A 27,696-nucleotide genomic window follows, 5' to 3' on the forward strand; every position below is an offset into this window, starting at 1 on the left:
CACACGAACGCGCGAAACCTTTGACGAGCTTGGAGGATGGGTCGAGTTTTCACAGGCTTTCATATGATCCAAACAAATGGGATGGCAAGTTTCGTCGTGATATACCCTGTTGCCGGTCCAATATCGAGGATCCTATCACTTGGGAAGAGAACCACTGCTTTCACGCCGGATTCTGTGCTCCTCATGAGAACCGTGAAGGTTATCTATTCGATCACCGCAAAGTATCTGGCGGATATGTAGAACGCGATTCAGAACCGAGATCACTCAACAATCAGAGGTAACTGGAGGTGATAAACCAAGACTTCCTTGCGACCATGACTCCCAGCTTGGGCCGAATGCGATCGTTCGGGACAAGGCAACCTTGAAAGCTCGTATCGCTGTATGTCTTGAGCGATCTTAGCAGGAATTTGAGAGTTGGATGAATGACGAGAACGCGTTGATCACTATGCGCAAGATACAGATCATTCTCTTCTGGCTCAATTACACTCAAAAAGCGCACTTTATAGCGCAGACGTTCTTCAATATCATCGGTCTGCAAGAGCATTTTACGGACGCCGTTCTATATCCATCTATCGAGGTCACGGAGAATGCACTGCGCTGTACTCTGCCAACAACTTTTGTACAGGAAACCGCAGATCCCATCAAACTATGGGCCGCGGCTTCGCACTATGATCCAGTGCCCTTCAGCAACCCTTTTGGGAAGTCGGTTCTTCGTTGCGGTATCGAACCGTGTGGCGCCAGCATTTACGACGAGGACAACCAAGACGTCAGCCCGCGCGACAGTGAGAAAATACGGAAGGCTCGCGCTAAGCATCTCATCAATATTTTTGGCATCCGAGGGCGCTTCGAGAACTCAGGGACCGGCCTTCCGAAGCCTGTAATGGCCGGGAAGCCTCCGGCATCCATACACTTCAACCTTCGTATCGGCGTCGCTCGGACCTAGGCTAAGCAGAGCCGCGAGAGGCGAAGAGTAATAATTGAAGACGCTCACGAGCGTGAGGTCTTTGTTGTAGACGTCCGAAGGAGGATTTGCGAAGAATGACGAGGTGAGATCTTCAGCAGCAGATTTGACAAGAATTTGCAGAATGTGCTTCCAAATTTCTTCGACGTGCTTGCATCGGCACTTGAACTGAAGGAAATACTGGAGGGCTACAGGTTGTAGTTGCACTATGAGAAGGAGTGTGTAACGCATGTCACAAACTGTGGCTGACCAAGTAGTACTCTAGATTGAACCTTTCTTTTGGATCTCCACTGAATGAAAGCTTTCAACTCCGTCTGATTTCCGCCTGAGCCGCATTGATCATTAACGATGCATTCACTAGCGCAGGGACCAGACCTTGAACCTATCATGGTATTCATCCCTATGCCCATATCCATATCCATACCCACATGCTCGCCCACCCCTGCTCTCACCGCAACCGGACCTTGCGCAAACCTCTGCTCATCATGCCTGATAAGAACGCAGACGCCCTTGAGCGATTGGCCTTCGCCATAAGGAACCGCACAAGCCTACTCGCCAACGACAGAACCATTCCATCCGTCCCCGTCCAACCCGTTCCTGCCATAACCCTTTGCCGTCGCAGACTCCCCGAACGTGGGTCCTTTGCATCTTTGCACCCCTCTCCCACCGAGGACGACATAGCTATCGCAGCTCAGCGCCTCTGTAGTTACCGCAGCATCCTAATCGAGGAAATCAGCAACGACGACGCATTCCACAGTCCACGAGGATATCTCAAAGGGAAATTTTCCTGGCGACTCAAAGCTATGCTTACGGACGACAACCATGTCTTAATGGACCCTAACGCAGGACTGCGACGGAACATTGACTACACCTCCGTCGAGGAGATGCACGCTATCGTGGAGGAGAGGAAGAACCCTTGGGGACAATCATTGTTGAGGCATCAGGTGCAGCAGTCAGCGGATCCGCGTTTGCATGGGGAGGCCCAGAGTCGGAGACGGGTGGGAAGGCAGTATGTGAAGGGGATATTGGAGGGAGAATTTGAGCATGCTGCTCTCAAGGAAGCGAAGGCGGATGCAGAGAAAGAGTTGGACGGCTTGCTGTAGGCTAGGACCTAATTGCTGGAACATTGGTGTAAGAGTCTGCCCGATTCTTGAGGTTGGATGAAATTTCAAGAAATGATTAAGTCCTCGTTGGGTAAATGGGTGTATCGTTCAAGCCGCTGTTTATCCTGGTTGGCTTGCTGTATCATAGCGATAAATCGCGGCAATAGTGCGTTATGAGTCTAGGTAAGGAATATTTTGTCGTATCTGGGCATAGCGTTAATCAATGGCACAGTATGACTATCACCCAGTAATACCTGTCAACTCGGGTCGCGGATTAAATGTGTATTGGTATTGTGTAAGCTTGGTCTCGTTCGAAAATAAAGTCCAAAATCGTTCCTTGGGGCGGCCTGGGTGAGTGCAGAACCAGCAGCTGTACTACCGGTGCGTCCCTCCCGACTCTGATGGTAGATCAGACCAGGCAGGTACCGGCCCAGCCGTTGCTCCTGGTGACTTGTAGTGTGCAAGCTTCTGCCCTGAGTCTGCATATGTTGCAGGCATTTTCTGTGTCGTAGTTCCCTTCTCTCCCGCGTCGGCCTCATGGATAGTCAAGTTCCTTCCATCAGCTTCGTGCAGCCCATCAATGCCAGTTCCCCATCCTTCCTGAGCGCTGTAAAGGGGGAAACCGTCTTGGCCAACCATTTCATGTCTTGGGGTCGAATCCAGCTCGCCACCGCGTGCTACTTTAGAACCTTGGAGCTCCTCCGGCGGAGGTGCGAATCGCTTGTCATTCGTTGGAGCTTCCATCACGCCGAGGTCTTGGGGCGCTTCAACAAGGGTGGCGTTTATTGGCTTATGTGCGTGGGCGACATCCGCTTGATTTCCTTCAAGCTCCGAGGCTTTTGACTTGCGATTTCTTCGTCTCCAGAACAGCCATGCAGCGATAACTGCAACAATGACCACGACGCCTATTACTATGCCAGCAATTGCCCCAGCGCCTATTCCATTAACTGGAGGCGAATGTGAAGAGTCATTGTTGCCGTTGCTGCCATTGCTTCCGTCAGAATTAGAAGTATTCGTTTCTACGTCTTTAGATGAAATGGCAATGATATTTCCGTTGGTGGTGTCGGAGTCCCATTTGCATGGCCACACCGAAAAGTTCTGACGTTCATAATCTGCAATGATATAAGCCTCCTGTAAGAATGCGCGTCCCAGGGTGTACTGCGTGTCGTTCGATGCGCGTTTCAGGGGAAAATAACGCATTGTATCTTGAGTATATGGCCACGATACATTCAGGTCGAATGCCGCATAAGGAAACGCTATTGATATTGACTTGTCACCTGATATTGGGAGTTCCGGTGACAACTCAAAAGTGACTGTTGGATTAAGTTTTGATAGTGTGGAGTGTTGTGTTGCATTCAGCGTATACAACTCAGAGGTTGAATTCCACGTCAACCCGAATGCAACTTCAAAAGCTTCACACACCGACTGTGGCAGCCAGAGGTGGGGAACTGTTGAATCGATCAACGCGAAGATTCCATCCTTTAGTAATGCAGACTCTGAGGACGACGATGTGGTGTTGCTTGTTCTTATCGAAGAGACGCCGACGAGAAGGTCCCGGGATATGTCTGTGTAGAAGGGGAAGGTGAGATTCTGAGCAGTTTTGGATGGTCTGTTGAAGCGAGCTTGGTCATAGCCACCGAGTGTGAGTGAGCCAAAGACTTTGTTCAATCTATACGGTGCCCCCGCCGTATAAGCCCATGTTAAACTTGGAATAGAGTTTTGGTCTTTCAACAGCTGCACCAAGCTTGGTTGGGGGCTATTCGGAAATGTTGAGAAGTTGGTTGGGCGCGGATTTAACCCCAGCACTCCCATCCACGTAAAGGTTGTGTCTGCTATACCTGCGACAACAGAATGCTCTACAGATGGTCCGTTCGAGCCTTGCCAGCCCAAAGTTACTGTGTCGAATCCGAAGTCCCCAAAGACATTATAGTCAAGGTTTTCTTCAACACCAAGTTCGAAGATGGAATTCGGAATCCAGGTAAGCGAATTGTTGTTGTTGAAGGTGCCTCCCCGGGAATCCGCGCAGTTGTTAGGCGCATCTCTGGGGCAGCCTTCACCATAAACGACCCACGTGTTCGGGGAGGCTGTGCTTGGGAGAACGCGAACGTCCTGCGCTTTCTTGCCAACTTGGATCGCAAAGGACGACCAAGGTCCGTCGTTGCCTTCCCAGTATTGCGATACACTAGAAGCGATCAGTCTTCATTCATCTGTGGCAAAGAAAACTCTCACCTGACACTGACCGGATCGGCTGTTTTGTTTTCAGCCCGCCGCTCAAGCGTATTCCTTCCGCCTCGTTGCTCACGCCACTTGAGAAAACGTTGTGATCCAGCACTCATCTCCCCATCAACGACAGCGATCGCAAGACAGAGCAGTGTTGATGGATGCGATGCCTATGGGCGTACCGTGTAAGACACGAGACTCCGCTCTTGGCCAGAGAATAGGGTCGTTCAAGCAGGATGCGGAGAGACGAGCGGAGCATGCCACGCGATTGCTGACAGCTTGCGCGGCTCCTGCTTCCGATATTCAGGTTCGTATTTTAATATTTGCCAATCGCTGAGCGGAGCTTTGCCTCGAAACGAACAATTGGGCGCAATAGACATCTGGCGGCAACCAGGGTCAATGCCTATATGCTGATTCATCTGCGCCTGCAAGGAAAAACATACCGTTAATGCAAGATCTATTCCGGATGGGGGCTGGGGCGGCTCCATCGTGCCGCCTCTAGTCCCTTCTTAGACCCTCGGCCCCAAAAATCTCCCACAGCCCACAGGGGTCGTCATCAGCAAAGTCGGCCGCTGCATGTACAGTCTGTGTTGATCACACGTTTTTCGTCGTCTGGCTGACCATTAGGCGACGGCACGCGCCTGGATCTGATGGGGGCCACAAATCATGGTCGCTAGCGCCAGTCACCATAAAGGTACGCGTGCCCATGGTAGCCCGAAGTTTGCGACTTTCAGTATCATTGAGTGAATCGCAAAGGTGCCCTTTGCCAGCATGGTCCGGTTGATCTCACTGGGGTTGGTGGCCCTTCCTTCCATCGCTGCGTACCGCATTCCCCAACCAGCGGTACTCCCACGACAAGGTATGTGTAAATCGTTAACATCTCATGTTTTCCAGCCTTGTGCACATTGTATTTTGAACACCTTTTTCCCTTGGAATTGATGAATGATGAGATGCAGCACTGAGTTTTCCTAGGTGTCTCCAATTCCAGCTTCGCACCCAGTACCACACTATCGACACAGACAGCCACCGCCAGTTCCAGCTCTAGCGCAGCTACCATCACGACCGCACCGTTACCCAAAGTCTCAGCAAGTGGCAACGGTACCTGCCCAGTAACATCCTACCCGGGAGACTTCCCAGATCGCCCCTTCGCGACATTCACGGAGACATGTCAGTCCGCACAGTCGCGCGCAGTGTATGACAAGTTTTATTACCTCACGGACTCTTGCCTTGCATCCTACTGCGAGGCACAATGGGATAGCACATGGGAAAGTATAGGCTCCGCTAGTACCACAGTATGGACGACAAGCACACGGACATGGTTCTCGGGTGCCTTCGGAACGGGCAGCCTGAGCACTGTTGTAGTAACCCAAGAATATTGGACTTCGACCTACACCTTTCCAGTTGACGCCGCTGATCTTGTCACGGTGGATGCCCCCTGCTGCGGGCAGTGCACATTCGCAGACCCTACAATACAGCTCTATTTCTGGCCTACTGCGACCGCAGACCCGACTCCGAGTGTCACTGGTCTCCCTGAGAATGCTACTGCCATGGTCACAGGACTGCCGATCGTAGAAGGAACTTATGTCGACGATAGTGGATTCACCTTTACCTCACCAAGTATTTACCTTGGTTTCACTTCGCTCACTGCGCACAATTGGTGTGGACCTGTCGGCTCTGAAATCTACAACACGACCATCGCCTTCGATCCCACTGAGATCAGCACTATGTTCCCACAGGTGACAAGGGCAACATGCACCATCACTGGGACTAGTCGAGATGGCACGGAATACACGACAACAGACTACGATGTCACGACACGGACGCCATCGCAGCTGACGGTCGCAGATGTAGCCCAAGACTGCAGCACAATTGACGGCTACTACTGGTTTGCCAACAATCCTTCCAACGCCGTCGGAGATGCTGCAGGTGACCCCTGCCACCCCGTCATTGCGCTGCCGACGAAAGTCCAAGAACTGCAGCCAGCGTGGTCCGACTGTCTGCCTATATATGGGGGTTTTTACGACCCTCCAAAGACGCTGAAGCGAGGAACTGCATTGGTCCCAACAACGGCTTCGGAGACTTCTGACCCAACGTCAGAGCCGGATCCTTCCCAGGCCGACCCGACATCATCAGTGGACCCAGAATCGACACAGGCTGGTCCGTCCCCATCGGAGACACCAGATCCCACCCAGGCAGAGCCTACATCCCAGCAGCCAGACCCGACTCAAGCGGACCCCACCTCTCCCCAAGATCCAACTCCCAGTGCTTCCCAAACACCTGCTCCAAGCCAACCCCAGGATCCCAGTGTAGGCGAACCAACCCCTGCTCCAGGTCCCACACAAAGCCAGGCTCCCAGCGACCCCCAACCATCCGCACAACCGCAGCCAAGTCAGTCTCCACCCAGCGATCCCGCGCAAGGCTCATCCACCACAATCGTGATCACTCCTCCGGCAGCCAACCCGTCGTCCCCACCAATACACAGCGCATCCGCCCCCGTCATCACACTCAATCCTGTCCCAAGCCCGTCCAATGCCGTCCCCGCTCCAAACACTCCGGCCCCAAGCCCCAGCAACGCCGGCCCTCAGAACCCTGGCTCACCAGTATTTACACTCCAACCCACTGTCCTCCCCCCTTCGAACTCCGGATTGCCAGGTAGCACCGTCATCATCATCGGCACACAGACGCTGACCCCAGGCGGCGTCATCACCGTCGGCGGCTCCACATCTACTCTACCCAACGGGCAGCCCACCGTGTCAGGCGGCACTCAGCTTGTTCTCGATCCGCAGGGCACAGCGGTTATTATTGGAGGATCGTCGACGGTCAATCTGCCTCCCGCTGCTTCACCCGAGCCCACGACTCCCGGTTCAGCTGGACCGGTGGTGGTGACGGTAGGCGAGACGACGCTGACTGCAGATGCGAGCACGCAATTCACGATTGGTGATCAGACATTGACGGGCGGCGGGACAGTGACGGAAAGTGGAACAACGTATGTTTTGACGACAGACGAGGGAGGAAGCACGGTGCTTATTGCCGGAACGGCGGGAGCGAGCGTTGTAGCAAGTTTGACTGCGAGTGCGAGTGAGACTGGGTCGGCGAGCAAGACTGCAGGATCGAGCGCGTCGACGACAGAGAATGTGCCGCCGGCACCTACGAATGACAGTGCGGCAGGGAGCGTCAGTGCCCGATGGGGATTTATTATGCTTGCCCTCGGCGGCTGGGCTGCTTTGATGGTGTAGGAGGGTACAGTCTTGTGTCACAAGATCAAGTACCGATGCCAGGTGCTTGAGCTTCTAGCGCAGAAATGTGGCCGATGTTCATGGGCATGATGTGAAATGTTTAATGTAATGAATAAGATACCGCATGGGTATCCTACTTGATAAGACTCTCTATCAGAGGCGAATTGCGTATTGGTCTAGGACATCGAGGCCGTGGAATGCGCATGTCATTGGCATCACAGCCCAATGTGTGGCGGTCTGCCCTCACGGACCAAGTAGTTGTAACTCTTCGTATAGTCGCTTGTAAATATTTAATGCTCTTTGAACTTATCGAGCGCACTTTGCCGGAGCATTTTGGTGCCGCGCAGTTTCCAGGCGGTGAATCGTGGTGCACGTGAGAACTGGAGCCTAAACTCTACTAACACTAGCGCTGTTTCTCCAGAAATTCCAACCGCGACAAGCTGCAGCACGGCGCATACTCACAACACCACAACCACCACAATGCTGTGCGCAATCTCCGGGGAAGCACCGCAGGCGCCCGTCGCTTCGCGCAAGAGTGGCAACGTCTTCGAAAAGCGTCTCATTGAAGCGCACATCACCGAACACCACACCGACCCTGTCACGGGCGAGGACCTCTCCGTCGAAGACCTCATCGAGCTCAAGTCGCCGCGCATAGTGACGCCCCGCCCGCCAAACCTCACCTCGATCCCCTCCCTGCTCAGCGCATTCCAGAACGAGTGGGATGCGATTGTGCTCGAGACATTTACGCTGAAGCAGCAGCTCGCACAGACGAGGCAGGAGCTGAGCACTGCACTGTACCAGAATGACGCTGCGACGCGCGTTATTGCGCGATTGACGCGCGAACGAGACGAGGCGAGGGAGGCGCTGTCGAATGTGACGATTAGCGGCGGGGGTGCTGCCAATGGAGATGCGATGCAGGTGGATAGCCAGGCCTTGCCAGATGAGCTGGTCGCCAAGGTGGACGAGACGCAGCAAGAGTATGTGCACGTTGCAATCATTTTCAAAAGCACCACTGATATCATGTAGACTGTTCAAGACGCGCCGCAAGAGACCTGTCCCCGATGGCTGGGCAACCGGGGACGACGTGTCGGCCTTCGAAGTCACGAGCGCGAGCGAACCTCTCTACCCAGGCAGTTCCGCAGTATCCATCGACGAGTCTGGCGATCTAGCGCTATTTGGAGGTGCAGATGGTGTTGCGGGCATCTACTCTCTATCACAACAAAAGCTGGTATACGCGTTGAAGGCTGGTTCGGCAGTCACGACTACAGCATGGTGGGGTCCAAAAGCTGTCGTGGGCACCTCCGCCGGTACTATCAAGATCTTCGAAGACGGAAACGAGGTTGCACAGCTTGGGTCTCATGCTGGTGCAGTCAGCTCGGTGTCTCTCCACCCCAGTGGTGCGATCTTGGCGACGTCCGGAGTCGATAAGCGCTTCATATTCCACGACCTTGCGACCTTCAAACCTGTTTCAGATGTCTACACCGAGGCCGAGATTACTTGCTCCGACTTCCATGTGGACGGCCTTCTCTTCTTCACCGGCGGGGCGGACGGCAACATTCGGATCTTCGACGTCAAGAACGGCACGCCCATGGCAGTAATGGAGGCGGGCGGCCCGGTTCGCGCACTTTCTTTCTCAGAGAACGGCACTTGGTTCGCCGTAGCGGTTAAGGGCTCAACCAGTGCTTCTGTCTGGGACATCCGGAAGCAGTCGCCCATCAAGGTGCTCGATGTTGGGAGCCCGATTGACAGCATTCGATTTGACTACACGGGCCAATTCTTAGCAACGGCTGGATCCGGAAGCGTGTCTGTGCAACAGTACACCAAGTCTTCGAAGAGCTGGTCAGAGCCGGTGCGGAAAGCGGTGGCGGCGAGGGACATTGCATGGGGAGCCAGCGCCACATCTCTGGTTGCTCTGACTCCGGAGGGCGGGCTGAGTGTTTTGAGCGCATCATGAGGAGTTCAGTTTGATGAAGAGCCAAGAATTGCACCGGAACGGAACGAGCGTGCGGGGAAGCTTGGGCGAGGACGTTCTGCTGTCCACGGATTCGGAACGGTAGGCTAAGAACGCCACTTGTGTATTTGAAGAAGAGGGAAATGAACGAGATCAAACTGGACTGGATACGGGCTTGGAAGGCCAGCTGCCTATCACGCAATGCGCGAGCCAAGCGGAATGCAAACTGTAGTATATATCGCCTTTCCGTGTGTTGTGTAACCATGATTTCTTCCGGCGCCGTCACGTTGCTTTTGTGTGCACCGTAGGTGAAAGTGGGTCTTGGCGGTGTGCCTCCTGTTGCGCTTTGCAAGAAAACTGTTTGAGTACAAGGCAGTGGAGGCGACAGACGTGTGCAGCAGGTAGCACCGAGAGAAAGTGCATGTGTCTGCTCAAGACGTTGACCGACGTCAGTTGAGCGCCGGACCTAGAGGTCGCTAGTTCCGAGGACGGTTTGCGATTCTGATCCTGGCCACTGCAACCAAGCGCCGAGAGGGCGACACCTCGACTCCAGACACACCAACGTCCCTTCTCTCGCATTCTCTCCCACTGCAGGCCACCGCCTGCCCGTCCGCTGGCCCTCTCCCTGCGACACCAAAAGGCATGGACAGCGAGGAGCTGCCGTTCGGTTACACTCGTCGGGACAAGGTCAGTAGACGCCACCAAGGACAGCGCAAGGCACTGTTTACCCTCGCGGGAAGCAGCTGACAAACGGCCACAGCGTTCAGCGGCTCACATGGACCTAGATGGTTCCGCCTCACCCACCTGGAGCCACATCGACCGCCTCTCCGTCTCTCGCGAGCCCAGCGCCCCTCGCAACCTCTTCCACCTGCCTCGCACAAGCGACATGCCCGCCGAGACACCCCGAAGATTCCAAGGCGATGGCTTTGACTACCGCAGGCCCATGGTCTCGTACGACAATGTCATTGACCTCACCGATGAGGATGCGGGGCCCTCCATCGCGCTAAGTGAACCGCAGCAGTCGAGCAGTCGGTCCGCGCGCCCACCGCGCTTCGGACGACAGATCATCGACGTGGAAGAGGGGGACTCGAACGGAGCAGCAGGGGCCCCCGCATCCCCAGAAATACAGTTCGTCTCCTCGCGCCGGATCGAGCCTGCACAGCAACCGCCACTCTACGAACTGGACGAGGACGATGAGGATGAGGTGGAATTCGTGCGCGAAAACCCGCTGCCGGAAGCGGAGAGGCGAAGGGACATCAACGAGGAAATTGCGTTCCTGCTCGACGACCCGGCATATCGACCCCGCGTTGGGCACCTTCGCGAGCGAGTACAGCAGCAGATGGCAGGCGATCGCAGGAGGGCCCGGGATGCGCAGATCGCTAGGGTGGAGCGGATGTTTGCACAGGCTCGAAACCGGAGGACTCCACGTCCACTTGGAGTTCGTGTTCACCAAGGAGAACCACGCGCACTCTCGGTGCGGTTGGAAGCTGGTCAGAGGAACGGCCCTGGCAGACACATTCACGTTGGATTCATTGCACCGGCCTTGAATTTTGGAGCAGTCGGATTCGACATGGGATTTGAGGATGGGCCTCCCGAGGCACCGCCACCTCCTCCCCCTACATACAACGCGCCCGCGCCGGCTCCCGAGGGATTCACAAGGAGTCCGCAAGAAGAGGACGTTCTGCTGTGTCCGAATTGCGACGACGAGCTGTGCACTGGCGACTCGGACCAGAAGCGACAAGTCTGGCTTGTCAAGGGATGCGGTCACGTACGTACAATCATCTGTCACAAGCCAACACAGCCACTAACAATCACAGGTCTACTGCGGCGAGTGCATGATGAATCGCCACTTGAAGAAGAGCGCAAAAGGCAAGGAGAAACAAATACCAGTCCGCACGAAGCCGTTTAAGGAATGCGTGGTGGAGGGCTGCCAGAAACGAGTGTCGAGCAAGAACGCCGTGATCCAGGTCTTCTTGTGAGGTGGCGCGGTGCTTCCGCCAGACACGACTGTGCTACGACTTTTCATATCCGACATACTACTTTTGTCTCGACTCGACCTTTTCGGCGCTGTTATGGTTGGGTTGCATCTTTTTAGCGATACCCAGATCATGCTCCTCATGCATGTCGCATTTCAGGACGGCTTTCTCTCTCTCCTCTTTCTTACATCCAGGATGGACAATCCGAGGCGGTGGTGGGTTGTCTGGTGTAGACTTATAGTCTCGACCGGTCAGATGACAGGCCTTCTGTCTGGAGCTCTTGAAGCTCGACACGGCTACGACGCGAGGGAGGATGGTAATTGCGGATCTCACGACTCCTGGTAGATAAGAGCATGTCTACCATCTATACATATTAGCTATCCATACCTTATCCAAGATCTTGTACTACAGTCAACCGTCTTAACGACCGTGCTTTTCCCACTCCTTTCGTTCAAACATTTATTCAAACAAGCCCTTCTCGCCTTACATTCGGGGGGCATCTGCCAGGAACAACGCCTAGCCTCTCTCGTCATCCGGCTTGACATGACCTCACATACCGCGGGCTTAGACGTAGTGGGGCGCCCGCCAAGCCCTCCCCCTGCGCCTGAAATCTCGCGCCGAGGCATCTAAACAAGTGTTTGTCAACAGGTGTTCCTCCCCACCCATACCATCTTCTTTCGGCCACCCAATTGAGCAAAAAATTGCTTCCTCTCATCCGCCACGATGCCGCCCAAGACCTCGACGGGAGAGCCCAGCGCTGCCGCCACGATGAAGAAGCAGTATCTCATCAGCTATAACGCCATCAGTGCGACACTGTGGTTCGGCGTGCTCGCAAGAGTGGTCATGCATGCAGCGGCGGAGGGCGTGGAGAATGGGAAGGTGTATGAGGAGTTGGAGCAGTATACACGGCTGGTGCAGACGGGGGCGGGGTTGGAGGTGCTGCATAGTCTTCTCGGTGAGTTTCCATCCTGCTTGACAAATGGGGATGCATGCTAATTGTTGATGTCTAGGGATTGTGCGCGCACCGCTTTTCACGACAGCGATGCAGGTCGCGAGCCGGTTGATTCTGGTGTGGGTCATAGGATACCAGTTCCCGCAAACGACGAAATACAGTCCTGCCTACAGCTCTATGCTGCTCGCGTGGAGTATCACTGAGGTGATCCGATACAGCTACTTCGTCTTCGCACTGACGGATAGTGTGCCGAAGCTGTGGACGTGGTTGAGGTACGCTAATCTCCTCCCTTTCCTCACCCCAAACTTGGAAGAAAGTGAGCTGATGCTGGGGATCCCAGATACAACACCTTCTTGATTTTGTACCCGCTCGGCGTCGCGAGCGAAACGTGGCTGATTTACCGCGCTATCCCACCGGCGAGCAAGCTGGACGAGAAGTATGGGTGGGCGCTGTGGGCGGTGCTGGCGACGTATATTCCCGGGTTTTACACGCTTTTTACGTACATGTTGAAGCAGCGGAGGAGGATCTTGAGGGCGGGGGCGAACAAGGCGGAAAAGAAGAGGGTTTAGGATGGGGCAGGTTTGGACATGACACATAGGGAATGAGGCTCTTAATTAGATGCTCATTGGCATGTCGAACAGAGGAGTAGAGGGAGCAATCAAAAATTACGGCCCGGAGAAGGGTAGGGCGATGCTAGCTTGTGTGTAGGGGATTCCTGCTGTTGGGAGCAAAGATATGGCATCTGTCTCCGTCCCGTGGACATAAATTACAGCAAGCTGGTTATTTAGCGACCTGGGAGTCTCTACATGTGAATCTGTGCCGCGGCATTCTGTATATCGGTCCATTTCCACTTCATGGTCACGCCGCGGACCTGCCGTACTACTCGGACCGACATCGACATGGACAATGGTAGTGGGGATTGTCATCTAAGAGCTTGACACCCGCCGATAATGAACCAATCACTCGTCCTGGGAGGCCTGCACCCACGAAGGCTTATCCTGGAGACCATCTTCCAGAAACCTGGGTATGGGGCAGTCGCCCGCAGATGTTTATACAGTCGAACAAGAAACAGCAAACAAGTCGGCCGTCAACTGATGACTACTTGCTCTAGCAGCACATTCCAAGAGGTCCATAGTCAGCAGCTCATAACTCGTAACCCCTACGGCTGCCGCCGTCGAAAATCAAGGCGAGCTACACGTGCGCATCTGGTTTTCCCAGACCATCTCGCTCCCTCAATAATCTCACGATACTCCCGCGAACGCTACCCCAGAAAGTGGATGCCCGTGCCTTGGCACCCTCTTCTCGGACCGACACCACACCACTCGTACTCGCGCAGACTGGCCCGCCCGCACCGTTCCTCTGTAACCTCGCGCACGATCGACAGGCCTGCGCGCATGTTTCCTGCCCGCTTTGCGGGGAATCTCCACCCCGGAGGCAGGTGCGAGGCTCTACCGTAGATGGCGCGCGCGCTGCTGCGGCCTAAAGTACAAATTGCATCATGCAGGCCCGCGGGCAGGCGAGGGTCCTCGGCGCAAAATAACAGTATAAGAAGCGGCGAATGGTACGGCAGTGAAGTCCACCTCTACTCTTTTGAGACCCTCAGAATCGAGACAGAGCCAACATGAGGTTCTCTACGGCGCCGGTCCTTTTGGGACTAGCGGGGTCATCCTGTGCGAGTGCCATTGCCAGACGCCAGGCAAACTCGCTGGAGAGCTGCCCTGGATACGCGGCGAGCAATGTGAAGGATGAGGGCGCGAGGCTTACCGCCGATCTGAGTCTTGCGGGGACGGCGTGTAATGCGTATGGCGAGGATTTGACCAACCTGAAGCTGGAGGTCGAGTACCAGACTGGTGCGTTACCATCCTTTATGCTCCTCTGAGAATGGGCTGATGCTAACATTCAAGTGCACAGAGAACCGCCTGCACGTCAAGATCTACGATGCAGACGAGCAGGTGTACCAGGTGCCCGAGAGCGTGTTCCCGCGACCTGACGGCAGCGAGGGGTGCGAAGCAGACCACTCAGCCCTGGCGTTCCAGTGGACAGAGACGCCGTTCTCATTCCGGGTTGTGCGCAGGAGCACGAATGAGACGCTGTTCGATACATCGGCAGCGAGTCTGGTGTTCGAGAGCCAGTACCTGCGTGTGCGGACGAGTCTGCCCGACGCGCCGCATTTGTATGGCTTGGGCGAGCATACCGATCCGTTTCAGCTGAACACTACAAACTACACCAGGACGGTAAGCCTCGCTAGTTTGATTTCGTTTAGACATGTATCTGACCCAGCCAGCTCTGGAACCGCGACGCCTACGGAGTCCCCGGAGGTACCAACTTGTACGGACACCACCCGATCTACTTTGACCATCGCGGCGCCAACGGCACACATGGCGTCTTCCTGCTCAGCTCTAGCGGCATGGACATCAAGATTGACGACACGGACGGCCAGTTCCTTGAGTACAATGCGCTTGGCGGCATACTCGACTTCTACTTCATTGCGGGCCCCACACCCAAGGACGTCGCCGTGCAGTATTCTGAGATAGTCGGAAAACCTGTTATGCAGCCTTACTGGGGATTCGGATTCCACCAGTGTAGGTACGGGTACCGGGATGTGTATGCGGTGGCGGAGGTTGTTGCGAATTATTCTGCTGCGGGGATTCCGCTTGAGGTGAGTGGTTCGTTTCGTGGTTGAGACGCAGTGCTAATCAGGGCAGACTATGTGGACTGATATTGACTACATGGAGCTCCGCCGCGTGTTTACGCTGGATCCGGAAAGGTTTCCGCTCGACAAGGTCAGGGAGCTCGTCAGCTACTTGCATGAGCACCAGCAGCATTATGTTGTCATGGTGGATCCGGCGACGTGGCGCGGCGACTACGAGGCGTACAACGAGGGTGTCAGCCGTGACATCTTCCAGAAGACGCCAGACGGCAAGATCTATGTGGGCGCAGTACGTTCGATCTTGATCCTTCCTGGCGGGTTGTACTGACAAGGTGATCTTAGGTATGGCCTGGACCGACAGTCTTCCCCGATTGGTTCCATCCTTCTACTCAAGGATACTGGGATGACCAGTTCCTGAAGTTCTTTGATGCTGATAAGGGTGTTGACATTGATGCGCTCTGGATCGACATGAACGAGGCGGCCAACTTCTGCCCGTACCCCTGCTCAGACCCCGATGGTACGTTTTTCACTTCGCGGTCATGTACACATAGCCTGACGTTCCCCTCTAGCATACGCGAATAAGTCAGGAAACCCTCCTAAGCCCCCGCCGGTACGCGAGAACTCTGGACGCCCGATTGCAGGATTCCCCGAGGACTTCCAGCCCACGGGAACCTCGCAGCGTCTTTTGGCGCGCCAGGAGAACAGCACCGGCCAGTGGCTTGGACTTCCCGGACGCGATCTTATCAACCCAGAGTACAAGATCCAGAATGCTGCGGGCTCGATCAGCAACTTGACGGCGCCAACCGACATTGAGAACTACGGCGGCACTCATCAGTACGACACTCACAATCTGTACGGCACGATGATGTCGATTGCTTCGCGTCAGGCTCTGCTTGCCCGTAGGCCAGAGCGTCGGCCGCTGGTCATTACTCGATCTACGGTAAGTCGTGGAACCATGAGTCTACAAAACGCTTCTGACATGTTTATAGTACGCCGGCGCTGGCTCCCACGTAGGAAAGTGGCTCGGCGACAACCTGTCCACGTGGCACCACTACCGCAACTCCATTAGCGGCATCTTGCAGTTTGCCTCCATCTTCCAGATCCCCATGGTCGGCGCCGATGTGTGCGGCTTCGGCGACAACACAACCGAGACGCTGTGCAGCCGGTGGGCGTGGCTGGGCGCGTTCTACCCCTTCTATCGCAACCACAATGGCTTCGACTCTATCGCACAGGAATTCTATATGTGGCCGACGGTCACGGAGGCGAGTAAGAATGCGCTGAGCACCCGCTATCGGTTGTTAGACTACATCTACACAGCGCTGCACAAGCAGAGCGAAACGGGGCTGCCGCTGCTTAACCCCCTGTTTTTCCACTACCCTGAGGATCTAGCGACTGCTCCCATCGATGTCCAATTCTTTTTCGGAGACGCGCTGTTGGTTAGTCCAGTAACAGAGGAGAACAGCACAGACGTCAGCATCTACCTGCCCAAGGACACCTTCTACGACTTCTTCACGCATGAGCGGGTTGACGGGAACGGAGAGTGGGTTAATCTTACGGATGTCGCGTTCACCACCATCCCTTTGCATATTCGTGGGGGCAGCATTATCCCTCTGCGCGCGGAGGCAGCGAATACGACGACCGAGTTGAGGAAGAAAGACTTCGTGCTGTACGTTGCTGTTAACAGCACCGGGCAGGCAGAAGGCTCGCTGTACCTCGACGAAGGCGACGCTGTCGATCAACCGGAGACTTCGCTGATCAGCTTCACTTACGACAATGGCAAGTTGAATGTGGGAGGGGAGTTCGGATACGCGACTGATCTCGTGATCAAAGAGGTCACTGTGCTTGGCGGAGAGGCTGGAAACTCGACTGGGGGTTACCAGACGAAGGAGGCTGCGAGCAGGACGTTCAACGGACCTATTAGTCTGAGTGAGGCGTCGACGCACAGCTTTTAGATGTGCTGTGTATATAGTATAGTGGTTTTAAAGCTATTATCGTGAATAAGGATGACTGCAAGTGACTGAAATGCAAGGGTTTGCCAATTGATAATCGTATTGTTTTCGGATCCGAGTGTGTCTTGGAGAGCAATGCTTGTTCGATTATGCATTGAGTTCCTGTGCATTATGCTTCATGTTGTGTGTCGTGAAGACAATTACATGCCACGTGGGAATTACATTCTAACCATTAGCACACTACCACATCTTTATACTACTAGAACTGACTACGTACTTGACGCTATTGACTGTCGGTAGGCGAATTCTTTCCTTGTACTCCTTCCTGGACCTTGAAGATGATTTTGCTTTGATAGCGGTCCGAATTCTGGAACGACGGTGATACTCCAGCTGTACTATTACGGAGCCTGCTGCACGTGTTTCTCGTCCCGTTATCTGATCTTAAGGATAACAGACAACGCGTTCGATGAAATTTGTGCTTTGGATCTTTCATACCCTCGTGTTTGGAATTAATGCTACAATAGGACCAAAAGTCCCTCCACACAGAGACAAAAAGAATAAAATAGGAGATGTTCGGCAAAAGCCTGGTCCAAGGTGTGTTCTTATACACGCCTTCTGGAACAGCGCGATGAATCTGGACGTTAAAGTGGCGTGTGAGAGAGTATTGGAGCAGATAGGTGCGTGGATCCAGGAAGCTGATAATTCAATTCGAGGACACCCTCACCGGTATAGGCTTGTAGTTCGCCACACGCCACCACCACTATTGCAGAAGGGTGCTTCCGTAAAGACTCCCATACGTTGCGATGGGGCGCTTTCGTAACATCGCCATTGCTCGAGGATGCGATTCAATCTGCAATCACCATCAAGTATCAGCAGGCTGACCTAAAATATTACAACCCTGGCATTCTCGCATTCTGGAGGCGCTTGATCCGACGAAAAGTCGCGCAGGCGGAATTTGAGGAAGTTGAGCATAGGAGTGATGGAGCGATGGCGTACTCCTGAGCCATCACGCGCATCTACACTAGCTATGTGGCAGCTACCACACGCACCGAGTCTCTTTTACTCCAGTAGAATTACGTTTGACGTACCGACCCTCCCACGATTAGATGCAGCCTCACCACTCTCGATAAGCAGGACCTTGGAATGTACTATACTGAGATACGCTCGGGGCCTCGTGTCGTCAACAAACAATTAAGTCAGTCAAAGAAACAGATTTTGAAGCGTCGTAGGCAAGATCCCCGAGGTGAATGTGCATAGCAAAAGTCGCGTGGCAAATCGTGCAATGGGCGCATATACTAAAAGGGAGCACGGCCGCCCTGTGCACATGCTTGCGAACTGGGAAACGGGAAAAAATGTCCGGCAGACCTAGAGAGTGGTACAACTGTTCCAAACGCAGAGCAATCTACCTGTACCCGCAGAAGAACATTTTGGTACATGGATATCACGTCACAGTGGAATATGCTTCCCATCTGAGAGCAGACGCGCCAAAGTTGTATGGAACCGAAAAGGGAGTGTGGAGCGCATTCTAGCGACAAGTCATTGAGGGGCTTGCATCGATATGGTCGTTACTAGTTGCATATTTTTCCCATTCGTGTGCATATCCACACTCATCATTGTGTACCCTCGTGTGCATGCTTTCCATGGACCCTTCTTCAAGGATCGTATCACAGACTCATCCAGACATCTTCTGACCAAAGCTGCTCCGCGCGACCTAAAGAGCGGGTGTCAGCAAGGCTTCCCCACGAAGAAGCATCAGCGAACTTACCATGCTCCTAAATCTCTTTCCAAACATATACGCCGGAATCGTCAGCGCGCAAACCGCCAGATTAATCATCGCCAACGCCACAAACACCGTCTTCGGTCCTACCTGCATCATCCAGCCATTCGCATACGTCGTCGCCAGGAACGTGAAGATGGCTTTTGTGAAGTTGATCGTGACAAACGCCTGATTAGCATCCTTGGGGTGGCAGTCAATCACGTACGTGAGAGACGCCTGCGATGCGAATGGCACGGAGAAGCTGTAGATGGAGAAGAAGGCCATGACCTGATAGATGGACGCGGCGTTGTGGAGGGAGTACCCGAAACCAACGAAGCCTACTGTTGCGAAGGGGACGGCGACGAGCATGAGCACAAGGCGGAATTCAGGCTCAAAGACACCGTTGTTACGACGCGCCATGGCTTTCGCAGCCCAGTCGGCCATCCAACCCGAGATGGGTGATCCGATGAAGCCGACGAGGAGGAGAGGGAGGTTTGTAAGGCCTATTTGGGCGGGGTTGAGGTTGTAAGGGGGAAGGGAGAGCGCGGTGACGGCGAGGACGGAGATGGTGAGGAGGAAAGTGAAGTAGGTTCCGTAGACAACTGTGGAGAAAAGTACGGCGGGATAGGCGATGAGAGGAACGGGTTTCCAGACGCCTTTCCAAAAAGACTCGGGGGATAGGCGCCCCCGGAAGAGACGGAGTCTGTCACGGTAGGACTCTTTCTCCGAAGTGCCGATCTCGAAGAAGGAACCTTTCTCTTCGATTTGTATCTTGGATTCGCCGTTGCGAGGGCCGTTGTACGTAGTTTCCACAACAACGAAGTAGAGACCGACCATGATCAGGATGTACATGATCGCAGTAATGCCAAAGGTGGATTCAAAGCTCAGGTTTTGGATGATGGCGCCGGAAATTGTCTGGCCAAGGAGAACGCCAGAAGCCAGCATCATACCCCATATGGAAAGGCGAGTGCCTCGTTGGTGGACGAAGAAGAGATCGGATACGGTCGACGTGACAAGCGTTTCGAGCGGTGCCGAAGCCATACCCTGGATGATTCTCATGGCAGCGAGTTGCGGGAACGAATGCACCGCACCGATCATCTGGCCCCAGATGCAGGTCAAGAAAAGGATCACTGACGAGATGAACAAAAAAGGTCGTTTTCCCCAGATGTTCGCTCCGGAGGCCGTGAAGAAAGTAGTGGCGCCAACCCAAAACGCAAAGAAGCCAATGATCAGACTCGACGCCAGGTCGATAGAGACTTTGTAGTCTGCGACGATGACTTGGAGACCTGGCGTAACCATCGGGCCAAGTGCAGTAGTTACTCCAGAAGCGAAAGCCAGAATGAGTATGATACTCTCCTTCCATGCTCGGGACCAGTTGAGCGGATCGTTCGGGTTGTCTGAAGGTTGTGGTTGAAGGATAATATCACCGTCGCGCTTGAGCGAGCTGTCGTTCGCCTGCTCACTGTTCTCTGCACCAATGGTGTATGTTCCCGGCGGCGAGGCCATATGCAGATCATTCAAGACGCCGAGACCCATGATTAACTGTCTGAGGACGAGCCAGATCTAAAGGAAAGGTAAAAAGGACTGCCAGCAGCCAGACGAATCGAAATAGAGCGAGGAGGAAAAGCGAGCGGATGTTCTAGTAGAAGGAGACTGGTAGTCTAAGATCGAGGCCAGCTCATGGAGCTGTCGTGACATTTGGAGGGTCATCTCAAATAGGGCATCCAGGCAGTGATGCGCGTCCCTCTGGCTCGAAACATCTATGAGAACGCGCTATGCCGGGGGGCTGCGATCAGCGAAAAGTATCGAGGTTTCAGCCGCATGTCCTCTGGAAAACTGACAGGGCTCAAGTGCCGTGACAAGCTTGGGAGTTCCCGGTATGCCAAGACCATGTACGGATCCCAAGGCAGCGCGCGTTTCATGGAAGCCAGCCTTTGCTAGTTGCTTTTCTAGAAGAGAATCGCGATTCGACACTTTGCCATGTCCGACAAAGCGAACACAGATTGCTGTTCTGTCGGAATTGCTCGAGCGAGTGGACGCAACACAGAGAACAACTTGCATGAAAGAAAGCTGCGCTGTGGCTGCTCCAGGCTCCATGTTGGACCATTCCACCGTCATGTTCGTCGCTTGATTCAAGCCCGGGACCCGAAGCTCAAGCTTCTTTCCGCAGTGGGGAGTTCGGCAGATCATCAGCCCACCAGCAAGTGGGGATCCTGGTCAAACACCTGAGGCAATGCGTTCCGAGAAAGGCGTCGCAGAAGACACACCCGATGAAGGAGACTGGAACATTGCATCGCGTCGATTTATACAATGCGATGCCATGGAGCCAGCAATGGAAATACTGGTCACCCTGTCCCTAAGGCATGATGTTCGATTGATCAGACCATCGGGCTTGTGTCACCGATTGTGTTTCTTGGCATGCTTCCGTGTGCGGACATTCTTCGGGTCTTGCATGATTGTCGCTTTGCAATGCTGTCACTCGAGATGCAAAACCAAGACAACACGGCAGTTCACGAGGAGGTCCTGGCGAGGTGGATGTAAAGGAACACTGGAGAGGGGTGCCTGAAGAAGCCAAACTGTAACGACCGGCCGCTAACTGCTGAGAGGAACTAACCGTATTGGGACATACGATAAGTACACTATATTTTCTGGCTTCGTTGAATGAACTGCGGCAGTGCACAAATGTTGGTGACTTTCAATAGTGAAGGAGGCGAGAATTTCACTGACCGAAAGCGGCGAAAGCGGGGCGCTTTTTTTTTCTTTCTATGAATCTCGCACAAACGCATGGGTTTCATTTATTATCGAGAAAAGCTGACTGCATCGCGAGAGAAAGCATGGTCATGGAGAATGCCATTCCAGCACCAAGATCTCCTTGGATATTGAAGTCTCAAAGTTTGCAAGTAAGCAGGTGATATTTGACACCCCAACAAATCCCACCAGCAACCGCCGCAGTCATCTCTTGTAAGCCAGAGTTGACATTCCCGTATCCGTTCTTGTTGGCGAATACAAAGTGGACTCCGTACTTACCACGCTATCTCGCACCGTATTCGAATTGCCGGGCTCCCGCGCTACAATTTTGTCGTTACCGGACTTCCCAGGACGGCCTGATGCGTTGTTCGAGGGGGCTGACAAAATCGCGTCAGGATCATTCTCTTGAGGTTCTGAACGTTCCTGGATGGTACTGGGGAAGCTCAGATTGCGAAGGCGGGGGGTTAATTTCTTGATGGGAGTTTCGGCCATAGGCTTAGGCTTCTCGACCAGTGTCGTTGTGGATTCGGAGTATCGAGGAAGATATTTTCGCGGAAGGCCTCGCTTGGTGGCTTTTTTTTCGCGTTTGGTATCGTAAGGTTCGGTGTTTCCACCCCACCATTGAATCTCATCCTCATCGAGTTTTCCTGGGAAAAATTCATTCCGTAAAGCCTCGCCAAACCCCTTGTATGCAACCTCAAGGTCCATAAGCCCATCCATAACCTTTCTTGTAAGTATGACTTCGGCCTGCCTCAGCTTCAGGTTTCTTTTCTTGAGCGACTGGCTAGATGCGGCGACGAGAACGTTCTGAAGCATCCCAATGGCGCCGACGAGCAGAAGGTACCACACGTGAGCGCGTAGACCAGCAACGGAAATGAGCAGTGCAAGCCACAAAATGAATTGAATGGCTGCAACTACCATAGTGATCCAGAAGCCAAGAGGGATGCCTCTCCATTCGTATGCCACTCTCCACTTAGTTCCATTGCTATGCTCTGCTTGGATGCCACCTATCATCAGTGGTTTCGATACTAATGGATGAGATTCCCATACTCTTGACGATCGTACCATCTGAGGCGCAGCCAGCTCTTCGAGATCTATACATCCCTCAGCTCCTCTTATGATCATGATGTCGCGCGAGCCATTACCAGACGTCAAAGCAAAATTCTTCTTTGAGTCTGTTTGTGAAGGATATTTCTCAACCCGCCATTGAGGCAACGCACCAGCGACTAGAGCTAGCATTGTTCCAGCGCCAGTGATAAGCAGTATGCCCCATTCATCGTACAGACCACATGGTATGGCCGCAATTCCGAATTGAACAAGCATCACAGCGATACTGAGCGACCGTAAACGTCCAGTGCCAGCAATAGCCGGGTTTACGTCGTGTTTCTGTGCATCATAAATGGCGATGCGGATGGCGTTACCCCCGATTGGTACATTCTTGTTGAGACGCATGACGTTGTCGCGCAGAATTCGGCCGATGGTCCAGTTCTTGTTTTCCCGGACATACCCATTCTTCAGATTGTACACTTTTACCGGGTGATCAGGCTCTGGGAGGAGTCGCCCATCACCAACAATACTGACAATCATGCTAAGGGAGTACGCTACCCAGCCGAAGGAAAAGCATACTGGTGTTAAATATCCTCCCGATGTCTGGGCTAGCGCCTTCTGTACAATATCGCCGCCGACGATGAGAAGGACGGACAGAACGTCGCTGGGGTTATTCCACTGCGAAGATAGTTGATTTTGAGTGCTGTCGACAACATTGGTGTTGATGCTCGAAGTTTGCGCATTTGCCCGCAGCCCAAGGTAGTCGAAAGATGGTATAATCATGATGGCTGAAATCAGTTTCGAAGAGCTATGCGAGGTGCTCACCACCGACCGTATATAGGATGGGCATGACACAGAGACGGATTTGGGACTTTATAATTGACTTCGCTGACTCCGGTGAGCAAGATGGATTGATCGAGCCTCGTCAAAGCCTAGAAAATCAAAGCTACGATGCTGTTTTACGTGCGTGACTTGGCGACGTCGCAAGGCTGAGAGGAGACAACATCTGGGTTAAGCGCTCCGAGGAGCAAATACGAGAGTCGCCTACGCCACCCCTGTCAACGTGACCGATCCGTGTGCCTCATGCAAGGCAGCGGGGTTGGTGCGCCCACCTTTCGCCTCAGCCTTGAGGCTCTGCGAGAATTTTGCACTCATCAAAGTGAACGCAAACGCTTTTGCAACCTTTGTAAGATCAGCTTACATCCTGAACACCAGGAGGACGCCGGTTTCCGGACAATCACGTCTCTTTAGCATTGGGAACCGCCACGGATCAGACCCTTGCGGCTGACTGTGCTCGATTTCCGTTTCAAATAACATTGGCCTGCATTTGTGGCTGCGAGCACGCTACCAATAACGTCCTTTGACCGGAGATGATGCATGTCGTGCCGCGCAAGCATTCTTTGGCGCCTCGCGTCATGCAGATATTCGGTGCTGGTAAACTTCCGGCATCGTCGACGTCGTTTGCAGAAGAACGACAAACATTCGGAACTGTGTCATGACACCTTATGACAAAACCAAAGAAAGGCTGTGCAGTCTCAGTACGGCACGTTGAAGGCGGCACGAATGTCCTCATCAGCCTGTCCCATCACGCATCATCTTCTCCTCCAACAGGGTCCTCCCTAAGTATAACGTGCGCTCATCATATACACCTGTCACCCTTCCAAATCACTTTCACCAATTTCTCTGAAAGTGTTAGTTCTTTGCGAACCTGAGTCTTGCTACTTGGCAGACGCAGCTGCGCCTCAGGCATTCCTGACTGCGCCGCCGAGGCACAATTCTACTCACAGCCATCACGCCAATAACGCCTCCAATGGTTCAAGTTGATTATGACGCCTCTTTTTGTTTCGTCAATTGATTTCTGTTCTCTGCTCGAAGCGATGAAGATGAGGATGGACGGGAGCCAGGCTGCACACTGGGCACTCCAGTGTGAGTGAGATTAGGGTTTCTGACAGCTCCGTTGCTTTTTATGGCACGGATTTGGGGGGTTGAGCGGGATTGCGATGAAGCCGATGAAATTTTCATAGTGTGTGCAGATGAGCCAGAAGGAGCTGATCGTGCACCCCGGCCCGATGCGAAAGGCGTCTTTGAAACTCTGATTGATCGCACGGGAGGTCCGTCTGGTGAAGCGGATGATTTCTTGACGGGAGTCCTGGTTGCTTCATCGCTTTGGCCGGGTGATTTTTCGACTACCTCATCGATGTTTGTATCTTTCCGTCCATCAACAAGCCATTCTTGAGTGTTGTCCAGCTCTTCAGCGCAAATGAAGTCCGCGTGATTGTTTCGTCTAGTCTTGCTGAACTGTTCCCATATAGAGGAACGATCGATCTTGATGTCACGTTTGATCCACACGCGACATACAATGTGCGCTTCCATCACCTTGGATGTCGCTTTCGATAGGCCTATCCTGTGGCTGACCTTGCGTGCAATATGGACGAGCAACGCGATCTCTTTAACCTCTCGAGGTTTCTGTCTACAGAGAAGTATAGCGAAGTTCATACCGTCCAATATTCTGCCTGCAATAGGGGGCTTGGCCTCGTCAACGCATTCTACCTCATACCATTCCAGAAGTGTGCTGTCACTAGGAAAGCGGATTGGATCGGGGAATTTGGGCCAGAACACCGTTTCAGGTCTATCCGAGTGCAGTATGAAACCCGGATACGTAACGGAAAGACCCTTATTGTAGACAATTCTAGCGCCCTGCTGAAGCAGGGACAGAGGATCTGGATAATCGACATGTTGTCCGGACATCCACGTCGCAGGGGCCCACCCAAAACCTTTCAGAGGAAGTCGTTTCCCAGGAACGAAGATGATGCCAGAAGGAATGCATCCAGGACTTTGCTCATCCAGGAGTGCCCAAAGCCTTTTCATCATACTGAAGAGCTCCTCCGACGATTTGGGTTGGCGATAATCGGTACTTGATGTGGAACCCGGCATTTCTGTTGTTCCATTGGGGCTCTTTGCGTTTAGTTCAAATAATGCGAAAAGAACCTTCACTTCATCATGCTCGTAATTGATGGTCTTTCGAAGTCAGCTCTAGATTCCGTATTGCGGCTTGCGAGAACTTACCCGCCACTGAGTAGAGCGCCACACACTCGCAATGAGGTCGTGCGAATTTTCTAGAGCGAGCCCAAACATTCGTGATCGCCTTTCGGGTCCCATGATGTGGCGAAAGTAGACTTGTGCGGAGGCAGAAAGATTAGTTTGGAGGTCATTTTGAGAATGCGGATACATCTCCTCAATATCATCCAAGTCCATAAGTTTGTCAGAGAACCGGAAAAGGATCTTCTTGCTCAAATACGCCTCTTGTAAGGTCCACAATCGCCGCATCCAGCCACTTACAAGTATGCGCATCGCAATTTCGTGGTAATGATTTCCAGTGGAAATCTGATCCAGGCCGAGCTCCAGCACTATGGTGAATTTTGAATTGCGGTAAATTTCATCTATCCGCTGCACCGCCTTTTTTCTTTGTTCGGGGTACTTGTCTCGGTGTGGAATCGCCAATGTATCAATCCAAAAAAACGGGGGGGATTCTCGATTATAAGGACTGTCGCGTACAACTCTTGAAATGAAGTCCAGTTGACATTTCGGAAGCTCGCTCGCGTCCCTGTTTCCGTAACCGTCGGACCAGACATGAGATATCGTTGCGTACGTGAATTCGGGTTTGTATGCTCTAACATGCACAGTAGACCGATTACCGCCACCGTCTTCGTAGCGCAATATAGGTAGCTGGCCCATATCAATAATTTTGGCGACGTCGAAGGGTTCGGGCCCTATCATGGGACATCCATCCTCGTTGCAGCCCGGCCGATGTTGTGTCTTATACTTTTCCTTGTCGCTTCCTTGTATTGATTTGAAAATGCATTTGTGCTTATTGCACTCCGAGTGCCCGAATGGATTTAATATTCTGTTTCGTCCTTGACTGGGGTTAATAGTTCTGAATGAATTCCACGCAGCCAATAGAGCAGTTGCCTAGAGCCATTCAGCACATGCGCGATGTATATCTCGAAGCTCCTACAAGACTCACATGCGACTTAAGCTGACAAGTCAAGACGTACACAGTCCGTTCACACCACCCCATGTCGATCATGGTGGTCACGGCAATGGATGGTATACCCCAGCCTTCGTTGGCGTCTCCGTGCCAACCCCGAATTGTGAAACCATAACGCTCCACAATCTGACATTTGACATTTGAGAGCGTTTCTCCGAGTACCATCAAGCTTAATGCAAGCTTTTGATCAATATATGGATATCTCGTGTCGTTGTCTTCCTTATTGTTTCTTATGCTCCAATCCCACGAAAATTTTGAGACTACCTCTCTAGCCTTGTCAAGGGCTAGCTGGGCTTTGATCATCCACATTGTTGTTTCATGATTAGGGACACTGGCTTCTTCACCCCAAGTCTCCAGATATCTGTTTAGAAATTTGGTGTGCACAGTGCGACTCGTGTTTCCTGGCGTGGTGGTAAAATCGCTTTCTTTGAACGAACGATCCTGGAGGACGGTTCTCAGAAGTCCAAAGAACAGCCACTGTTGTAGGAACTGGTTCACACTAGCTCCTGGTGTTGAGCAGTCGCAAGATTCTTCGTTCCAGTGAAAGGCAGGGTCATTTGGAAACTCGAAGAAATCATCGTCCTCCCTAAACAAGCGATTGTTTTTGGCATTTTCGAAATATCTGATTTCAAAATTGTCGCAGACGGATAGGGTCAGGTGCTCCATGGCAAGCAAGGTGCGTTCCGGAATTTGCCAAGTTCGATGTTGTGACCCGAATGCCGAGCGACCGGTGACAAGGCAGACCAACAATGGGAGGCACCTTTTGCAGCCTCGGCGGCCACAGAGCCAGCTTTTGAAGGCTCCCGAGCCTGATTACGAGCCGCATCGCGACGCGAAATGACAATATTCTCAGCCTTGCAATCTGGCCCCATGCAGAGGTCGCTCTCGTCTCAACAGGACGATTGGAGAGTAGTTTGGTCAATCCCTTGCCGAGATGGACGGGATGCGCACGAACCCCCGTCCGGACACTAAGAAGCTGAGACTGCTGATTGCACAGCAGGTGCGCCACAATGCAACTACTTATCGACGGGCGCATGTCATGCCGCGGGGCACATGTAACCGGGGCTGATTTGGAAGGCCACCCGATGTGGAGGGCGCC

At 53.2% G+C, this 27,696-nt stretch overlaps 12 protein-coding genes across 12 annotated transcripts; 7 read left to right on the forward strand and 5 right to left on the reverse strand.

Moving 5' to 3' along the window:
• The first annotated feature begins 214 nt into the window (after nucleotides 1-214).
• CC84DRAFT_912380 (uncharacterized protein) lies at nucleotides 215-1,173 on the forward strand. Its single transcript, XM_018187881.1, has one exon. The coding sequence runs from the start codon at nucleotides 419-421 to the stop codon at nucleotides 941-943; it is 525 nt and encodes a 174-aa protein (XP_018033114.1). The 5' UTR covers nucleotides 215-418; the 3' UTR covers nucleotides 944-1,173.
• Nucleotides 1,174-1,204: 31 nt separating this feature from the next.
• CC84DRAFT_1166563 (uncharacterized protein) lies at nucleotides 1,205-2,442 on the forward strand. The gene is made up of 2 exons (XM_018178989.1): nucleotides 1,205-2,268; nucleotides 2,319-2,442. Exon 1 carries the CDS (start codon nucleotides 1,390-1,392, stop codon nucleotides 2,062-2,064), a length of 675 nt encoding a protein of 224 aa, XP_018033115.1. The 5' UTR covers nucleotides 1,205-1,389; the 3' UTR covers nucleotides 2,065-2,268; nucleotides 2,319-2,442.
• Nucleotides 2,440-4,400, reverse strand: CC84DRAFT_1219704 (acid protease; the record flags this gene model as incomplete). The annotated part of the gene is made up of 2 exons (XM_018183101.1): nucleotides 2,440-4,246; nucleotides 4,294-4,400. 2 exons carry the CDS (start codon nucleotides 4,398-4,400, stop codon nucleotides 2,440-2,442), a joined length of 1,914 nt encoding a protein of 637 aa, XP_018033116.1.
• A 607-nt stretch (nucleotides 4,401-5,007) lies between these two features.
• Nucleotides 5,008-7,802, forward strand: CC84DRAFT_1166565 (uncharacterized protein). Its single transcript, XM_018178990.1, has 2 exons — nucleotides 5,008-5,143; nucleotides 5,257-7,802. Exons 1-2 carry the CDS (start codon nucleotides 5,056-5,058, stop codon nucleotides 7,518-7,520), a joined length of 2,352 nt encoding a protein of 783 aa, XP_018033117.1. The 5' UTR covers nucleotides 5,008-5,055; the 3' UTR covers nucleotides 7,521-7,802.
• Nucleotides 7,803-8,000: 198 nt separating this feature from the next.
• Nucleotides 8,001-9,474, forward strand: CC84DRAFT_1188864 (Prp19-domain-containing protein; the record flags this gene model as incomplete). The annotated part of the gene is made up of 2 exons (XM_018181015.1): nucleotides 8,001-8,497; nucleotides 8,547-9,474. The coding sequence occupies 2 exons, from the start codon at nucleotides 8,001-8,003 to the stop codon at nucleotides 9,472-9,474; spliced, it is 1,425 nt and encodes a 474-aa protein (XP_018033118.1).
• Nucleotides 9,475-9,614: 140 nt separating this feature from the next.
• On the reverse strand, nucleotides 9,615-10,155 carry CC84DRAFT_912486 (uncharacterized protein). The gene has a single exon (XM_018187882.1). It carries the CDS (start codon nucleotides 10,048-10,050, stop codon nucleotides 9,754-9,756), a length of 297 nt encoding a protein of 98 aa, XP_018033119.1. The 5' UTR covers nucleotides 10,051-10,155; the 3' UTR covers nucleotides 9,615-9,753.
• On the forward strand, nucleotides 10,114-11,450 carry CC84DRAFT_1178351 (uncharacterized protein; the record flags this gene model as incomplete). Its single annotated transcript, XM_018180333.1, has 3 exons — nucleotides 10,114-10,158; nucleotides 10,232-11,239; nucleotides 11,289-11,450. The coding sequence occupies 3 exons, from the start codon at nucleotides 10,114-10,116 to the stop codon at nucleotides 11,448-11,450; spliced, it is 1,215 nt and encodes a 404-aa protein (XP_018033120.1).
• Nucleotides 11,451-11,947: 497 nt separating this feature from the next.
• CC84DRAFT_1166567 (PTPLA-domain-containing protein) lies at nucleotides 11,948-13,179 on the forward strand. Its single transcript, XM_018178991.1, has 3 exons — nucleotides 11,948-12,402; nucleotides 12,458-12,671; nucleotides 12,740-13,179. The coding sequence occupies exons 1-3, from the start codon at nucleotides 12,171-12,173 to the stop codon at nucleotides 12,966-12,968; spliced, it is 675 nt and encodes a 224-aa protein (XP_018033121.1). The 5' UTR covers nucleotides 11,948-12,170; the 3' UTR covers nucleotides 12,969-13,179.
• Nucleotides 13,180-14,020: 841 nt separating this feature from the next.
• On the forward strand, nucleotides 14,021-17,001 carry CC84DRAFT_1178353 (uncharacterized protein; the record flags this gene model as incomplete). Its single annotated transcript, XM_018180334.1, has 7 exons — nucleotides 14,021-14,249; nucleotides 14,311-14,633; nucleotides 14,684-15,058; nucleotides 15,105-15,338; nucleotides 15,392-15,566; nucleotides 15,619-15,989; nucleotides 16,039-17,001. 7 exons carry the CDS (start codon nucleotides 14,021-14,023, stop codon nucleotides 16,999-17,001), a joined length of 2,670 nt encoding a protein of 889 aa, XP_018033122.1.
• A 1,597-nt stretch (nucleotides 17,002-18,598) lies between these two features.
• CC84DRAFT_912588 (MFS transporter-like protein) lies at nucleotides 18,599-20,408 on the reverse strand. The gene is made up of 2 exons (XM_018187883.1): nucleotides 18,764-20,408; nucleotides 18,599-18,709 (listed from the first exon to the last, which is right to left on the reverse strand). The coding sequence occupies exons 1-2, from the start codon at nucleotides 20,288-20,290 to the stop codon at nucleotides 18,671-18,673; spliced, it is 1,566 nt and encodes a 521-aa protein (XP_018033123.1). The 5' UTR covers nucleotides 20,291-20,408; the 3' UTR covers nucleotides 18,599-18,670.
• A 1,709-nt stretch (nucleotides 20,409-22,117) lies between these two features.
• Nucleotides 22,118-23,254, reverse strand: CC84DRAFT_1061143 (uncharacterized protein; the record flags this gene model as incomplete). The annotated part of the gene is made up of 2 exons (XM_018173586.1): nucleotides 22,118-22,451; nucleotides 22,560-23,254. Coding segments are annotated over 2 exons (1,029 nt in total), but the record flags the coding sequence as incomplete, so codon positions are not given.
• A 778-nt stretch (nucleotides 23,255-24,032) lies between these two features.
• On the reverse strand, nucleotides 24,033-27,263 carry CC84DRAFT_1207606 (uncharacterized protein; the record flags this gene model as incomplete). The annotated part of the gene is made up of 3 exons (XM_018182111.1): nucleotides 24,033-25,537; nucleotides 25,616-26,518; nucleotides 26,574-27,263. 3 exons carry the CDS (start codon nucleotides 27,261-27,263, stop codon nucleotides 24,374-24,376), a joined length of 2,757 nt encoding a protein of 918 aa, XP_018033125.1. The 3' UTR covers nucleotides 24,033-24,373.
• Between the last annotated feature and the right edge of the window lie 433 nt (nucleotides 27,264-27,696).

The sequence above is a fragment of the Paraphaeosphaeria sporulosa genome (genome assembly GCF_001642045.1).
Source record: "Paraphaeosphaeria sporulosa strain AP3s5-JAC2a unplaced genomic scaffold CC84scaffold_8, whole genome shotgun sequence".
NCBI lineage: Eukaryota > Fungi > Ascomycota > Dothideomycetes > Pleosporales > Didymosphaeriaceae > Paraphaeosphaeria > Paraphaeosphaeria sporulosa.

Bases quoted from the DNA above. Each gene is read 5' to 3' on its own strand.
- CC84DRAFT_912380 (XM_018187881.1), top strand. From the start codon at position 419: ATGAATGACGAGAACGCGTTGATCACTATGCGCAAGATACAGATCATT.
- CC84DRAFT_1166563 (XM_018178989.1), top strand. From the start codon at position 1,390: ATGCTCGCCCACCCCTGCTCTCACCGCAACCGGACCTTGCGCAAACCT.
- CC84DRAFT_1166565 (XM_018178990.1), top strand. From the start codon at position 5,056: ATGGTCCGGTTGATCTCACTGGGGTTGGTGGCCCTTCCTTCCATCGCT. The intron at 5,144-5,256 runs GTATGTGTAAAT...GAGTTTTCCTAG, and splicing joins AGCGGTACTCCCACGACAAG to GTGTCTCCAATTCCAGCTTC.
- CC84DRAFT_912486 (XM_018187882.1), bottom strand. From the start codon at position 10,050: ATGCGAGAGAAGGGACGTTGGTGTGTCTGGAGTCGAGGTGTCGCCCTC.
- CC84DRAFT_1166567 (XM_018178991.1), top strand. From the start codon at position 12,171: ATGCCGCCCAAGACCTCGACGGGAGAGCCCAGCGCTGCCGCCACGATG. The intron at 12,403-12,457 runs GTGAGTTTCCAT...GTTGATGTCTAG, and splicing joins GGTGCTGCATAGTCTTCTCG to GGATTGTGCGCGCACCGCTT. The intron at 12,672-12,739 runs GTACGCTAATCT...TGGGGATCCCAG, and splicing joins AAGCTGTGGACGTGGTTGAG to ATACAACACCTTCTTGATTT.
- CC84DRAFT_912588 (XM_018187883.1), bottom strand. From the start codon at position 20,290: ATGGGTCTCGGCGTCTTGAATGATCTGCATATGGCCTCGCCGCCGGGA. The intron at 18,710-18,763 runs GTAAGTTCGCTG...CCCGCTCTTTAG, and splicing joins GAAAGAGATTTAGGAGCATG to GTCGCGCGGAGCAGCTTTGG.